The sequence below is a fragment of the Antennarius striatus genome, chromosome 16 (assembly GCF_040054535.1).
Source record: "Antennarius striatus isolate MH-2024 chromosome 16, ASM4005453v1, whole genome shotgun sequence".
NCBI classification, from domain to species: domain Eukaryota; kingdom Metazoa; phylum Chordata; class Actinopteri; order Lophiiformes; family Antennariidae; genus Antennarius; species Antennarius striatus.
In genome coordinates, this window is record NC_090791.1 from 13,550,327 (window position 1) to 13,566,548 (window position 16,222).

Sequence of the window (16,222 nt, forward strand, 5' to 3'; positions counted from 1 at the left end):
ACACAGAAAGGACACCGATGAAGGCACCTTTGCCATTTAAATACTGTTTTGTTCATAGTTACATGTTTATATCTGTTATATGAAGTTAAATACCAAATTGCTCACATGAAATGTACATACAATACTCACAGAGAAAAAAAGATCACAAAAAAAAAAGAGACTCAATAGGAAAGGTTTCAAAATTCATGCCTTTAGGGCTCAAACAGACCAACAAATGAGGACAACACCATAAACCCCCATTAGTTTGAGGCATAAACAAACACCTGTACTTGTGGGACACTGAAACATAATTTTTGGGGATTTTTTTATGCATAATTTGTGCCGTTCAACTGATGTGAAAACCCAAGTGCAGAACAAATAAATAAAAAAACGCAGATCCAACTCAAAATGCTAATGCAAAATCCAAACCCAGAGAAAAAGTCATAACTGATTAAACACACTGGGATCTCTAGTTGAGACACGCGACGACACATCGACAACAAGAGGACGAGCAAAACGCTTCTTGGTTTGTTGGAGGTGGTTGGCAACCAGCCCGAAGGAGTATTATTCCTACCATCTGCACTGGAGTTTGGAACAATAGTAAAACAGAATGAATAAACTGGGAGATGATGAGACAATGAGAGACTGGTGGCACAAGCAGAGGAGGTAATCAGCCACAAGTGGAGACAATCAGACAATCACACACTGGAGGGAAAAACTTTACAGGGGAAGACAGGAAGGATGCCACGATAAACTAACAAGAGACAACAGAGGGAGAGAGAACAGACAGCAGCTGAAAACAGCCGATAAAAAAATCGGATGGAAGAAACAACAATAAATCTAATTAAAAAATTTAGTACAGCATTGAGAACATAATCAAAGCTAAACACAGGAGAAACCCTTCAAAGTAAAACTGTGCCATGGTCTTAGCTAATATCAGCACCTTCACTCCAACAGTTTAAGTGTAGTTTAATAAAAGCAGGAACAGGGATACCTGGTGCAAGCAGAACTTGTTATGAATAAGTTAGTGCCTGTCTCAAGGTTATACAGTATGTAATGTACAAATGGAAGAGAAACTTGTGCGATGGAAGTTGCATAACTTTATCAGGTCAAGAGTGAGGGAGAGCTCCTGTGCTCTGAATGAAAATGAACTACTTAATAATTGAATTTGAAGAGGAGCTGGACGTCAAGATAAAACTCATTCAAACACTTGCTTCTAATTTTTGTTCTCTCAACCATTCTACAGTAAGAATGTTTTTCAGGATGAATTTTGAAACACATAATTCTCCTTTTCTTTCAGCTTTGCTTCTGCTGTATGACGTCACCAACAAAACATCATTCGACAACATAAAGGTACGATACCTTTGTTGTCCTTTGTTTCTAGTTGTGTGGTTCTTACTATAGGAAGAACCATAAATGTAAACAACACTGGGAGTATATAGGTGCTTGTCACCAGTGAGTTCCAAGTATCTCAATTTGAGAGATTCACGTTTTTTAAAGAGTAGGAGGAATTGCTATGATGAGGAGAATGTGTGGCGCCACCAGTAGTTCTGACCACTGATCTACTGTGGTGCCTGTCCTACTTGTTGATGCTTTTTGTTATTGTTGTTTTATGTGCACTAGCAATGGGAATACCAAAAATAGACGATTTGATGTTGAAATCTCACAAATTTTCCCCATGTAAAATAATTTTACTTCATTTAATTTAATTTGGAAAAAGCCCCAAAGCCCCTAAATTTTGAAGAAAAAAAAAAGATCAACCAGTAGACATACATACTTTACCTGTGAATAATAAAAGATCTATAAGTTACATAAACAGTGATCATGTATGAAGACAATGGAAAAGTCACAAAAACACAAAGGCTGTCCTTGTGTACAATATCAGACAGCATCCCAGCTGAGACGTGGTCATAGTATTCATCTACCAACTATCGGTGTTGTCCTTGAAGCACGGCTTGTATGTCAGATTTTTGTTTTGTGTGTTGAACAAAAGTATGGACAGAAGGACAGCTCATATCTCAGTGTCGTAAGCCTGTATCTCAAGGTACTACTGTACGCACAATCAGGAAACTATACATGTGATTTCATCTGGCATTTCATTCAGATGTTAGATAAGATAAGTTGCTTGCCGAACTTTATCACTGAGATCACTCACCAAAGTGTTTAAATGTGCAATATTTTAAGAAAAGTGTCTTTGGAAGACATGAAATAAACATAGAATAAGTAATCTACTGACTGCACTCTTCTTGTTTTCGATTTTATCAATAAACTCTGAAATAATTGCAAAGATATAAGCAAGGGCAAACAAATAAAAGAGATTCCTCAAAGGAAAATAGATATGGACACTACAGGGAAGAGAAATTAATCTGTGAGTAGTTTTCCATTCAACTGAAGCAATTTGTATCTTAATCAATAATGAATGCTCTCAGCATCTCCGGTCAAATCTCACCCACACTGAAGACCTTCTTGACTTCCATGGTGACCTTTTCCAGGGTTATTTATGGGTCTTCCCTCAATTCTTCAGACTCCACCACTTCAACAGAGGCAGAGACTGCTGGACTGCCTCCCTCTTCAACTTTACACCTTCCTTCAACACCAACGTTCACCAAAAGTCAAAAGAAAAGGCACCTTTTCAAAAGCCTAGCTCTTCAATTACCCTCCTTCCCTATGCCACTGCTGTCAGGGGGACTCAAGTCATGTCAGTTAATGTCACCATGTTAAGGGCATCCCTCAAATTGGGTGACAATGTTCTCTTTTAATTCACACCAGCTATTAGGCTAAAAAAAAGACTCTTTCAGGTCAAGCTGGTAGGACACAGAGAAGGTGGTTGTCACAGTTACTGTCAGATGAATATGTTGTGCCCATCTTCCCTGGGAGATCATTAAGGCTGAAAATGTACCTCTTTAGCGACAAATGTGAACGGCAGCTCAAGAAGTGAGGGAGAAAGAGGGTGAAAGAGAGTGAACAGAAAAGACAGAGGGAGGCTGAGCAGCCATCAGCCGACTGAAACTAAATGTATGAGCAGGTGAGTTGCTGCTGCGGGGGATCATCAGCCTTTATCTCTCCATGGTGGAGCACACACTGCTTCAGGTTCTACTCAAAGTGTCTTTCACACTTGTTATCCCTGGATTGTTAAAACCATGAGCTCATAAATATATAATATGGTTGTGTTAAAAGTTTGTCAGAGTGAATGTGTCTCCCATTTAATTGAGTCGCTTTCCTCCCTCCTCTTCACCCTCCACAGCCCTCCACTGATCTCACATCCAGTCCGTGTGTATTTCAGAGAGGAGATGTGCTGGCAGCAAGCTGTAGACGACTGGCACAATGCTGCCTAACAGGCGCTAACTCATGTTAATGAACACTAATGGTGATAAATGCCACTCTGAAGTAGAGGAAAAATGAGAGGGGCAAATCATTCTCCATTCTCTCCTCTCCGGCCCTCAGACCTGCTCCACTCTGGTTTATTACTGTCTCCCCCGCTAATGTGGGAGATACTGCGGCGAGCAAAGCTTGAACATTACGTATATAATCCAAGATAGAAAGACCTGAAGATAAAAGAGACTTAATCAGAGCCATGCATTTCATTAATGACTTTGTATGAATTATTAACTGCTTTTATTTGAATTGCATAACTGTCTTTTGGGACTTTCTTTCAATCTTCTCATTCATATAATTTTATTTCTAGTTTATATTCCTGATTCCTTGGTTTCACAGGAACTTCACACTGTTGTTCATGGTTGGCACCACAATCCAATCTTTTGCTAACTTAATACATGGTGTGAAGTATTTGCTGAGTGAGCAAATGTAGCAGAAATGCACACATTATACGGTAATGTGATGAATATCTCAGTGTCAGAAGAAGCACTCCAGGGGAAATATAAGAGTCCATTTAGGCATCTGCTACAAATCATTTATTCTGTTTAAAAAGCAGCTCAGCTCCTGCGGTACCATCATCTGAAGCTCTGGATTGTTCACTAGTCATGGGAACCAAAATGAAAGCTGCTGTTCTTGAAATTCATCATTTAGAAACTGTGTCAGACATCTGTGGTTATTGGAGATATTACATGTCAGCTTTATGAGCTATGATGTTTTCAGGAGACTGCCTTCTTCACCGGAAAAAAAAAAAAAGTCAACATTGTTCATTTGTAATATAGTGTTCTTTTTAGCCATGTCGATGAAGTCTGTACCATTTCCAAAGGAAATGTCAGTTCAAAATCTCCTAGCGAACGTAGGACATTAATGGAAACTGTTCATGTTCTTTGTAACAGTCCAGCCTTAACCAAGTAGATTTTCTATGAATCTGATCTGATGTTTTGGTCATTTTGGATCAGAGCAATAAAAAACATAAATTAATATTATCTCTTTGTAGAGTTTGTCTCCACCATCTCCTGAGGCAATATTATTTTAACTACAGGCTCATGGGACCTTTTTTATTGATTAATAAATTAAAGTTTAGCATCAGATCATTCAAATGTGCTGAATTGCACTTTAACAATAGAATATTACCATAATCAGATAGCTCTCTGTTGCTACATGTAATCATTTATCCACTGTTAATGCATAGTGATTGATTAGATTAATCGCTTTTCTAAACTAATATTAAAATATACTGAAATTATAACTTATTTTAAGTTTAGCAGTAAGACTTGTGCTGATGTGCCCTTGAGCAGGACATCAGTTCCTGTTGTGACTGTGTGGACCTGATTCTACTCCTCTGATTGCGTACATGAAAAAAAAAAGGTCCTGTGATGCTATCGTAGCATGACAACCGATCAATACACAGACATTGATCCAAGAGAGGCAGTCTCTTAAGATGCTAACTGTTTATCTAGATTTGCCATCTGTGGTCCTTAATGGAGTAAAACACACTCCCTATGTGTTTAATAAAATGATCTCTCATGAGTAATCTAACTTTGATGCAGTTTATTGACAGACATATTACTCTTTAACTGCACACACATCTGAGCGTGTGTTTGTGCATGCTGACACCATAATTCTTCATTCTTAGTGTGTGAGTGTGTATCAATCCATCCCAAGGACATGGACTGCCTTCAAATGAAATGGCCACCTGCCTCCCACGTCGCTGTTAGGTAAATGGCACTGCTACTCCAGATGGTGATGACAGAGATTTTCAGTGAATAATACTGTGACATTAAAAGAAATATCATTCACGTACAATAATTTGAGATCTTTCACTAAATGTACGCTAAAGGAACACATCATGGATTATTGTGCACCATCAGAATACTTCTGTTGAATTCAGGGGTGTCTCGGGATGTTACAGTCTGTGACTGCCTTGGTTCTAGTTGTCTTTGAGCTTGTTGAAAATCCACACAAGGACATTCAAAGCCATTCAGAAACTTTCTATTTTCACACTTATTTTGGTATCAGAAAGAACCATAGCTTCTTTACACAAATCGAATTTGGCGATGTCATAAACTCAAGTGCTTAACCACCAATTCATCTTTATCAACTGTAAGTCTATTAGTGTGTGAAAAAAAAATTATAAATATTAGATAACTTGAAATTCATTTATGAACTTAGTTTGGATAAAAGTGTTGCTTTGCTATAGCCTTGGGTTTAGATGTTTGGCTCTATGGTCCATTAAATGAAATTTGCTGAAAAGAAAAGATGTTGAATCCGACAAATAAAAGAAAAAAATGTGTTCTGGGGTGTTTCATGGCCATGAAGAGTGAAAAACCTTTTCTGCTTCAGGATAAAATATTAGCAGTCATACAGTTATATAGATGATTATTATTGAGAACTTTCCCAAAACGTAAGCTTGTTTTCTCTTTATTTACAACATTTTCCATGAAACAGTTTCATACATGTTCACATTTATTGGTGAACCTGGGAACCAGGGATCTTGCATGGACACTGCACAAAATGAGTCATAAAATACTTGTCTACATTGCATGTCTCTTTCTGCGTCATTTCATGGATGGATATATGATTCATCTATGAAAACCTACATTCTGCTAAAAATTTCACAGAAAACAAGTGTTTTATAACTGGCATGAAAAATAGATCATCGTCCTGTTTGCTGAGGTTACTCCGGTGGTTGAATCACACTCGTGCCGTCTTTATATCATTGAGTCAGAAAAGATGTCACAGCTTTGTGCCAAATAGAAAATAGTTCCCATGCATAAATATGAGCACACAATGAAACGCACTCCAAAAAATTGTGGGTGGCGCCTACATGGACGATGAATGGAAATTGGAACTAATTGTTTCCACATTCATCAAATGGTTAGGTTGATTTAACATTTTTAAATAATTAATGAATGAAAACTACCAACACAGTAAGTTCTATGAGGAAATATGACAGTTATGAAGCAGCGTTTTGCTGTGGAATAACAGCGTTATATAATGATGTATGATTTTCCAGACAGAATGGTGTCCCACTGCAGATCCTTGTCACGTGGGCTAGTGAATGTCTCATTCTTCCGAGGCATTCTGCACGGCATCATCCACTTGCTGATGATCACTACACTTCTCAATGGCATTAATTCAGTTTGTTTTAGGGTCAAAGCCCCCACTGCTGCTCTCATCACTGGAGAACTTGGTCATCGATCCAGGCGGTGCTCAAGTTGCTCTGCTGTGTTTTGAGTGATTGCTTTATTACCCAGTGGCTGGTGCTTTGGCCTTGTGGTGTTTTTTTTCTGGTGCCCTTTTGTCTTTGCTGATGTTATGACTGTGATCAAGGTGTCAGCTAGCATCATCCATCTCCTTCTATGGCTGGCAAAGGATGATGATCTTCTTCTTCATCACCCTTTGTCTTCTGCTGCTGTGTTCTACTCCTGGATGCTCCTGGATTGTGGCTCCAACATTCATCGATCTCGCTCTATCAGCGCGTCATGCACTGTATCTCCTTTTGTTGAGTTGCTTACAACTGTTCCTATTTTGTGGAGTTTCTTGTTCTCCCCACTTCTGACATTAGCCAGTAGTAACTTCTCCACAGTTCCCACATTCATTCAATGTCCTTGAGTCGGTAGTAGCATTTCATTCTTAGTAATAGCTTTCAAAGTTGTGACTTTCAGCAGCCTGTAGTTATTATTCTGTTGTTTACATTCTATAGATAGCTGAATAGGTTGGTTAGTGAAGGGTTGTCCTTATTGGGATTCCTCCTACCTGCTGTTCCAAAGTTCATGACCTTACCACCGAGACTTCAAACCGGTTAGTATTCAGGTGGAATTTGTGATGTCATCCTGCACCTTTATTGGCCTCGCCCATTTTACCCTCTGGAAGTACCTGATGTGATTTGACCTCTTTGCATCTTTGCCACAGTCCCTGGTCATGTTTCCAGAGCCCTTTGAAGCTTAGCTTTTGTAACAACCAATGTAATTATTCAAATTAGCCTCTATTCCGTCCTTCAGGCCGGCCCTTCCTGGCCACAGTTTGATTGCCAGGTTGGCACTGAAACACAAACACCCAAATGACAAACAATGCATGTCTCCAGACACAACTGTCACAGATGTCACTGCAGATATCATGATAATTAGGATTGTGTATGTGCGCACAATCTCTGCAGATGCCACACAACTAACAATAAAATCTCATGCCATAATTTTAGATGGTATAAGGATCAGTTTATTACAATGTGGATGATGCAAAGTCTGGAATTTTTAGCTTATTCTAATGTATTTCTCAGCCTGCTCACACTGACTGTCCACATTCCTGGTACTTGATATTCTGCTGTCTCCATTATTTCCCTTATTAAATCATGACTATTGGAAACTTGAATAATTTATTTCACATTTTACATTAATAATTCTGAGACAATTATATCATTTACAGGGCTTTCATATGCAATGGCCACACTCCTGAAATGGACACGTACCATATAATTACTTTTTCACATCTGTTATTTTCTTATTCAAATGTATGTTGTTCTGACATACAAGGTTTAAGATTACAGTCTTGTTAATAGCATGAATACAGTATTTGTAAAGCTGATTGAGCTAACCAGCCAGCAAACACTTTGTTACTTCGGTGACATGTTGCCTCCACTAGTTTTAACCACCCTTGCTTCTGTACATTTCTCACTTACACTCATACTCATACTCTCTTACGGAAAACTTTCAAAGTGTGTCTGTCATCCAGACACATTTGCTGGCAGAAAGATGTGTCAGCTGCTCTTTTACAAAGTTAAAAAGCCTCTCATTCCTGTCAAGCTGCAGAAATTAACTTGCAGGGCCATTGGATTTGAGTTTCTGTCTGCACAATCTGCAGAAACAGCATGCATTCTTTCCAGAAATGCTAACAAGCCAATTTTAATGCTTATGCCAATACTATAAGTGCTTGTTTGGGGTAAACCAAATATAGCTTATGATTCATTTCTGCATTAAGTATTCAGAGCATGACAGCATCCCTCTAAGTCATGTGTGTTTGAGAGTGTCAAAATGTCATTCAGCTGTCTCATGCAGCTTAAACCTCGTCTCAGGGGGAAAACCCTACGTTCTCCTTGTGCTCCTCTGGTTTGGTTCTGTCTGACTGCCTGTTTTTGCAAGTACACCTCTCCACTTCATCCCCTGTCGTGATGGTCTGATCAAAGCTCCACAAGAAAAGCGTTGCAGAGCAAATCTGCTTACATAAAGTTACAACAGGGAAAGATGTGTCACGTGGGAAAAAAGAAGCTTCCGAGGAAACAGTCACGTTTATTATTGTATCAGCAAAATGTGACCTGAGTTCTTAAAAGGATCCAAAGAGATTATGTGTCCAGTGTTACACAATGCATCTCACAATGGGCATAAGTTCAAACTGACTAGTGCTAGTTTGAAAATTGCTGCCAAAGTGAAATAGATGTACTTTGGAAATAAAAATGTCCACGTGATTAAGTTACATTGCGAGTGGCATGGTGGCGCAGTGGGTCAAAGCACTAGCTTTGACCTATGGTCTCACTCACACTGGCCTTCTTCCTCATCTGTCTATCTTATCTGGTTTCTGAGTGTACAAAAGTTTAAATTTGACCTTTTACTCAAGATTAAGGTCATCAACTCATTTTCATCCCTTTTACCGGCCATGCAATGTGCTTTTTGTTTCATCTTTCTATCTTCAGTGTTTGCAGATAGAAAGATGGACTAAAGAACGAACGAACAGACAAACACACGAACACTGACAATCAAAAAAAATCACCGCTTTGAAGCGGGATGTAAATACCTTCACATATCTCCATCGGTGACAACTTGGAGATGCTAGTGCGACAAGTCAGTCTGCCTGACTTCTATCTCTCTTCCTCTCTGATACTGATCTTTGGATGTTTGTCGTATATTTTACTGTCACTTTTACTGTCTTTCACCCCTCATCCTGCTGCCTTTTGACATCGTCTCTGTCTGAGCTTCTGTCAAATCAGTGTCTCTGCCACAGTTTTTATCTCACTCTTACTTTTTTTGAGAAGGTAGCAGAGTTTCTGAACCATGCTTGTCATTTCAGCTTAATGTCATTTCAAACAGGAGAGACTGGGAAGATGAGGAATAGATTAGAAGTTTAAATATTACATTTATTCTGGACAGAAATATAGTCTTTGGCCATAGGACTCCAGCAGACAGTAAATCACTTCTTGTAATTTAGACATTTTCTTCATAGAAACTCTCAAATTTACATTTTAATTAAATATTCACAAGAATAGAAATCACTGTTCAATGTAATCCATAATGTTATATAATGAGCAGATCACATTTTATAATTAACATGCTTGTCTGCTGTTTAACATAAATACCAGAAGCCCATTTCATGAATCAGGGTTAGTGAAAACAATGAGTTTGTTAACACTCCTTCATGAAACGGATTTCAGCACCACAAGGGTGTTTCTATGTGTAGCACCTTGTTAGCTGACATGTCGTGTTGAAGAACCACCTGGATTTCATTACAGGGAACTTGAGGAGTTCAAGGCGATATGTGAAGGGACTATGAGACTTACATATTCATATTCAGATATTTATTACATAAAAGACAGCTCTCAGCCTTGTCTGCAGTACATAAATGTATATAGACTCATTTATTTCTCAGTTGCATTCATTTTGTGGGGGCGTGTAGAGACCGAGCCTTTACAGATCCATCATTGCTGAAGCATTGTTCAAAGCTCCTCTTGTGTTTCTCTTTCGTGAAACGAAACGAAACGCAGCCAAAATAGATCCTGTTATGGAGTATTATCTGCAAATAATTGGTAACAATGTTCTTTCAGAAAGCAGAGATGCATGGAATCATTCTTCCTGAGTCATTGCACACGTCGCTCCTCTTCTATAATGAAAAAGATTGTAACAGAGTTTGGTAGCAGGTGACAAGGATGATCTGTGAAATGTACCAAGGGGATGATGAGCTATAAAAAGCTGGATGATCTCATTGCAAACTGGGGTTTATCAACAGTAATTACAGCATATTGAGCGAATCACTTCTCACTTGGGAGGATGAATGTTCGCAAAGTTTTATTGATGAATCTTTTATTACCAAGGTAAAAAAAAAAAGGTGTTTATTTTATTCATAGTGTTTACGTACTTCATGAACATAGACTATATTTTCATACAGTCTCATATTATATGAAAAGCAAACAGCAAACACCAGTAGTAAACCTATCTGAGAGACGAGACTGAAGGTGAGCATTAAGAGTTCACTAATGGTTGTGCGTGACACAGGTATTTATTCACATTCAAAACATTCCTCTCCAAAGATTTTCAATTTGTTTTCTTTCCACACTATGTTGTGGAGCATGGTGATTTAACAAATGTAAAATTTAACCAATCCTACACTTTTACTACTTATGTCCAGAACTGAGGGCTCTGCCGGACATTCTCTGAATCTCTTTTAATGTCCTTCTAGCCTTCTAATTAAAGACCCTACGAGCCGTAAGCTGGTAAATGGCCAAACCTCTCTGCCCTCATTAAGTACTGTGCACATTAACTCTGAAATGTGATCCAGCATTCATAAAGAGACAACACAATAAATGAGAGGATTAGTTACAAAGGAAAAAGTGAGACAGAAAAAAAAGATAGAGATTATCATGGCTGCTTATTACTCAGTCCAAAGAATTCTAGTTGAGCTACGTGTTGTTTAGGTATCACATTATTATATCATTATAACAGGATGTACAAATAAAAAATGTTCAAATTCAAACCTGTATTAGTAACTTTAACCAAAGTCACATTTATTTCACATTAATTTAAGGCCAAAGTGAGGCGGATTTACATCGAAATTATCTTTTGCAATTTTCTGTTTGCCTTTTATAGCAAGGGCTAACAATTCTTTGATTTGTTGCATTAATTTTGTATTTTGATAGGCAAGTAACTGAGAGAAATACAACATTATTTTTTTATTTTATTTAAAAGCACTTGTCATGCAAAGCTAATGCTGTGAGCCTGCAGGGGGGGCATAGATCATTCTCTTGGATGTGGGGATCACTGGTCGTCAATTCAGGACTCCAGAGTGACTGTAGATAAAGATTTAGACATGAAAAATGAGAAAATTGCTGTATTTCACATTTTCCATTATATGTAATTATTGCTAAAAAGGCTTTGGTTTGTTGGATGTCACAAGCAACACAGCTGGTCTGGTTTAATCTCTTCATCTAATATTAGTACAGTGTTTATCAAATGAAAGGATACAATGAATATGTTTGCACTAGGTCCCCTAGCAAATACATTTTAAACTCTTGTTCATCCCTTACTGTCTAAATATCCCTAGCCACATACAGTATACACACTCTGGACAACACTGTTCTTTAATCTGACCTTTAGCTGGAGGTGAGACTGGTGAAATCCTTCTGTAAACACAGAATCTTCACCAGAATTAATGATAGGGGGTGGGCGTCAGAGGGGAAACAAGGACTACTAAATGCACATAATTCAGCAGCCAGTTAGAAATCCAGTGTGGAGTTATTCACTGTGGGTGCAATTAAAATGAGTGCTGAGGTGTGACATGACCTCTGCAGGTGTCTTCACTGGATAAACTAAATAGAGGTTCTAATAGAGACAGAGATTCAGATTGTTCACACAATGTACTGTAGTTAAAGCAGGACGGAGCTAAAAATGTAGAGTTAACTGTGTTTCTAATGCACTCATTAATTTTATTTTTATGCCTTGTTTCCCTTTACCCCTGAGTGTTTCTCTTGTTTTTCATTATTTATTTTTATCAAAATGATACAGTCATTTTTCTCTTCCTCATTTTTCTTTTTATTATATTTAATGTAGGGATTGACCTTATCAAGTCTCAGACAACATGCCTGAAGGCAAAGGTCTTTTTATGTTTCCTACAAAAGTTTACTTGTCGTGGGTTTTTTGGTTTCTACCTTCTTAATATGTATTTACAGCAGGGATAGGTTCCAACAGGACAGGACAGCCACTTATAGAAAATGAATGAATGAATGAATGAATGAATGAATGAATGAATGAATGAATGAATGGATGGATGGATGGATGGATGGATGGATGGATGGATGGATGGATGGATGGATGGATGGATGAATGAATGAATGTGTTTTTACTCGTTTAACAGTTACTCAGTACCCTCTCTCTCTCCATTGTCTCTTTGTCTTGTTGTCTTTCCAGGCATGGCTAACTGAGATCCACGAGTATGCCCAACAGGATGTGGTGCTCATGCTACTTGGAAACAAGGCAAGGCATTATGGGAAATATGTGTGAATGCATGGAAACACAGTGGGACAAAAACCTCTACACTTCAGTACCACAAAATGTGGAACAATGTCATTTCATTTTTGTTTTTTTTTGCCAACCTATATGAAATTTAGGGTCCTCTAGTACAGGGTCACCAATTATCAAACTGCAAGTCATATCCAGTTGGGTCAAATCATTGTGGTTAAAGGTGTGCCTACAATTTGCAGGATATTTCCACTGACATCCTTGTGTTATTTTAGGGTTGGTAAGTATCACTGGGTACAGAGAGAGGCTCAACTTGTTGTACTCCTTCCTCCCACTGCTTCCACTGACCCTGGAAGATCTGCTTCCTTCACCCTGTGTTGTCTTTGCCGTTGGCCACATGTTACATCTCAAGACGCAAATTTGCAAATATCGGTGTTTCACATTTTTCACTACTGCCATTCACATCTCCGAACAGATGTCTCTGCTTTGGAGATCAAGCTAGTTTCAGTCCCCCACGCTCAATAGCGGCCCTTAATTAGCACCTTGACAGCCAATTTTGTCTCAAAAGCTGCCATCAGAATGAAATACCTTGAAAGCCTGTTTGTAAGCTGTGGACAAATAGTGAGTGTGTGTCCATGACGGGTGGGCGGCTGTTGTGGTTTGTGTGACCGTGTTTTTCTTATTTTACCAGGCTGATGCCACTCATGACAGGGTGGTGAAGAGAGAAGACGGTGAGAAGCTCGCAAAGGTGAATTCATGACAGCCATTAAAATGTTTCCAGTCTTCTGACCAAGTGCAGCAGTTTCCACTTTTATTTAATTATTCACAAGTATTTAGATTAATATTTAAGAAAGGTGGGATTATTCAGAGATCAGTTTTTAAGTTCCATTCCTCATCTTGATCTGACAGGTTTATTTTTGTTCAGAGGAAAATCTAATTCCTACAAAGTTAAATAATAAAAGCAAAAGAAGACATAGTGCCTGTTCATTTGATCATGCATATTTCTAACTATACTCCTGCTTTCTGTATCCTTGTCTATAAAACTCCTATGTATCGATAATAACCCCACTCACACAGCCACAAATACAACTGCTGAACATTGAAACCAAGAGCAGACATTTTTTAATCAATTCTCCTACTATATAGCATGTCACTACATGCCACAAATAGTAAAGTAATTTTTTCCACAATTGGAGGAAACAAAGTGCCACTAAATTACTTAAGGCTCAGTCTGGGATTGAGATAAAAGCACACCATGGGCTGTGACAAATTCCCCTGCAGGGAAAAAAACTACAGCATACAATTTTCACGTCTAAGCTGGACTAACCCAAACAAGAAATTCACTATTTTTCTAAAAATTATCCCTTAAGCTCTTACTTTCATCACACAAAAACTACATGAAGAGTCAGAGAGGAAGAAGTCTGTGTGTGTGTCTCTGCAGGAATATGGGATTCCTTTTATGGAGACCAGCGCCAGGTCAGGTCTCAACATAGAGCTGGCTTTCACTGCTGTGGCGAAGTGAGTAATATTTCTATAGTTTTACTCACACTGGCCTTCTCCCTTGTCTTTCTATCTTATCCGGTTCCTGAGTGTACAAAAGTTGAACTTTGATCTTGACCCAGGTTTCTAAAGGTCAAGTTCATCATCTAATTTTCATCCCCTTTCCGCCCGAGTAATGTGCTTTTTGTTTGATCTTTATATCTGCGATGGTTGCGAGATATTTGGTGGACTAACGAATGGACAAAGGGACGAACACAGACAATCACAATACATTACCGCTTTGAAACGGGATGTAAAAATCCCGCAATTCAGTATTTCTGTTTAAAAGATGTTGTCTACTTCAGTGTAAAAACCATCCTTAATGTGTATAACATGTCACACAATTAAACCTGTCACGGGGGAGAATATGCGCCACTAATGAATGAATGATTATCTATCCTGAATAATTATCTGTAAACTTACTCAGAAGTTGTTGGAGATGACCATAATGTAGGAATTAAACATGAAATATTGTCGGTTTAGTCAAAGGTTTTTATATTTTTGATTTATTAGGAAATAAAATGAATTAAAAATTAACAGCCCCACAACTTAACTTAAAGGTTTTTAATAGAGTAAGACAACTATTATACAGTTAACTTTTATTATAGGTATTAATAAGTAAAATGCAGACAATTGCCAAACAATTTGTTTGTTTATTATTGGTAGGAATATTTTAATTGAAAGATAATATAACTCTCAACAGGGAGATTTTAGAGTAATAATTTTAGGATTTCCTTTTCAGCTGTAGTCTGTGTGTTTTCGACTTCATCAATGGAAAACTGGTCCCGATTACATTTGGCCCATCTCGTGACCTTAAATGATGAGTTGAGGTGTTAATGGTAGGAGACTCTCATTTCTTATCCTCTTCCTTTGTCTCAGGGAGTTGAAGCACCGATCTATGAAGGATCCTGCTGAGAAGTTTAAGCTCCAGGATTACGTGACTAAGGAGATGAAGAGCACAGGATGCTGTGGGTCTTAAAGGCTTCCCCAGTGTTATCCGGACCTCTGTGTATTCATTATTATTATTATTTATGTGTGTGTGGACTCATGTCCATACAGTAAGTATTCATATCTAACTTGATTCAAGGTGAAGAGTCAGCTCCAGCGAGGTACCAAACCATTTTTTGTCCTCGTGTTTCTCTAGTCTCCGATATCCTTCCGTTGTACCTCAGTCATTTTCACTGCCCAACTACTTCCTGTATATCCTGCATTTTCTCAGATCACTTCCTTCTGAAGTTGCGAATGTAGACCCAGATTATGGTTTACAAAAGACAAAGCCATGTGCTGCACACCTATCAATACACATTATCTTCTTCTAACCTTAGGTAAACTGAATTGCACACCTCCTCCTTCTGTAACTGTGCGTGACCTTGTGTAGAGTGAACTGTAAAGCCATTCATTCGTCACAGAAGTTGAATGTGTTAATCAGCATGTGGGTGATTGTTCTTTACAGACGTGTCTTTGCAGACAGCGATGTCTCTTTGTCCATGGTTCTGCATTTGTGCAAGTTTTCCAGCAGGTTCACCAGCTCACCAGCACAAACTAAAAATAAGAATTTCCATAATTCATAATTAAGCTGTGGATGTTTGGGAATGTGTTTTAGTTCTTCTATATAAACATAAATCGATATTATTATGCAGGATTAAAATATGGAATGACATCATTAACAGGGATACATGATTGTTCTTTGTAAATTTGGATTCGTGGTGGATGCACAACATGAAGTATTCAAACAAAAGTTCACTTATTTTGGGGATGTTTCTACATTTATAGGATCGATTTTATTTATTTCTTATTCATTTTATTTTGAAAGTCTTATTTAAAAACAGACAATGTAAGGAATCTACTGTATATGCATTGGGTTTTGGGCATAAATGATGTAAATACTTTTTTTCTCTGCATGTTAAAATATTGGAGGGGAAGACTTTGGTGTAACAATATTTACATACATGCATACATAAATATATATATATATATATATATATATATATATATATATATATATATATATATATATATATATATATATATATATATATATATATATATATATATATACACATATATATATGTGTGTGTGTGTGTGTGTGTGTGTGTGTATATGTATATATGTG

General features: G+C 37.8%; 1 protein-coding gene across 1 annotated transcript in view; it reads left to right on the forward strand.

The window, feature by feature from the left end:
- LOC137610007 (ras-related protein Rab-26-like) overlaps positions 1 to 15,949 on the forward strand; it is a 37,551-nt gene extending 21,602 nt beyond the window's left edge. Inside the window, exons 5-9 of the mRNA XM_068337398.1 lie at positions 1,280 to 1,332; positions 12,519 to 12,584; positions 13,261 to 13,317; positions 14,011 to 14,087; positions 14,988 to 15,949. Of these exons, the coding sequence (XP_068193499.1) occupies positions 1,280 to 1,332; positions 12,519 to 12,584; positions 13,261 to 13,317; positions 14,011 to 14,087; positions 14,988 to 15,087 (353 nt within the window). The 3' untranslated portion in view covers positions 15,088 to 15,949. The remainder of the gene's footprint in view (positions 1 to 1,279; positions 1,333 to 12,518; positions 12,585 to 13,260; positions 13,318 to 14,010; positions 14,088 to 14,987) is intronic.
- The last annotated feature ends 273 nt before the right edge of the window (positions 15,950 to 16,222 follow it).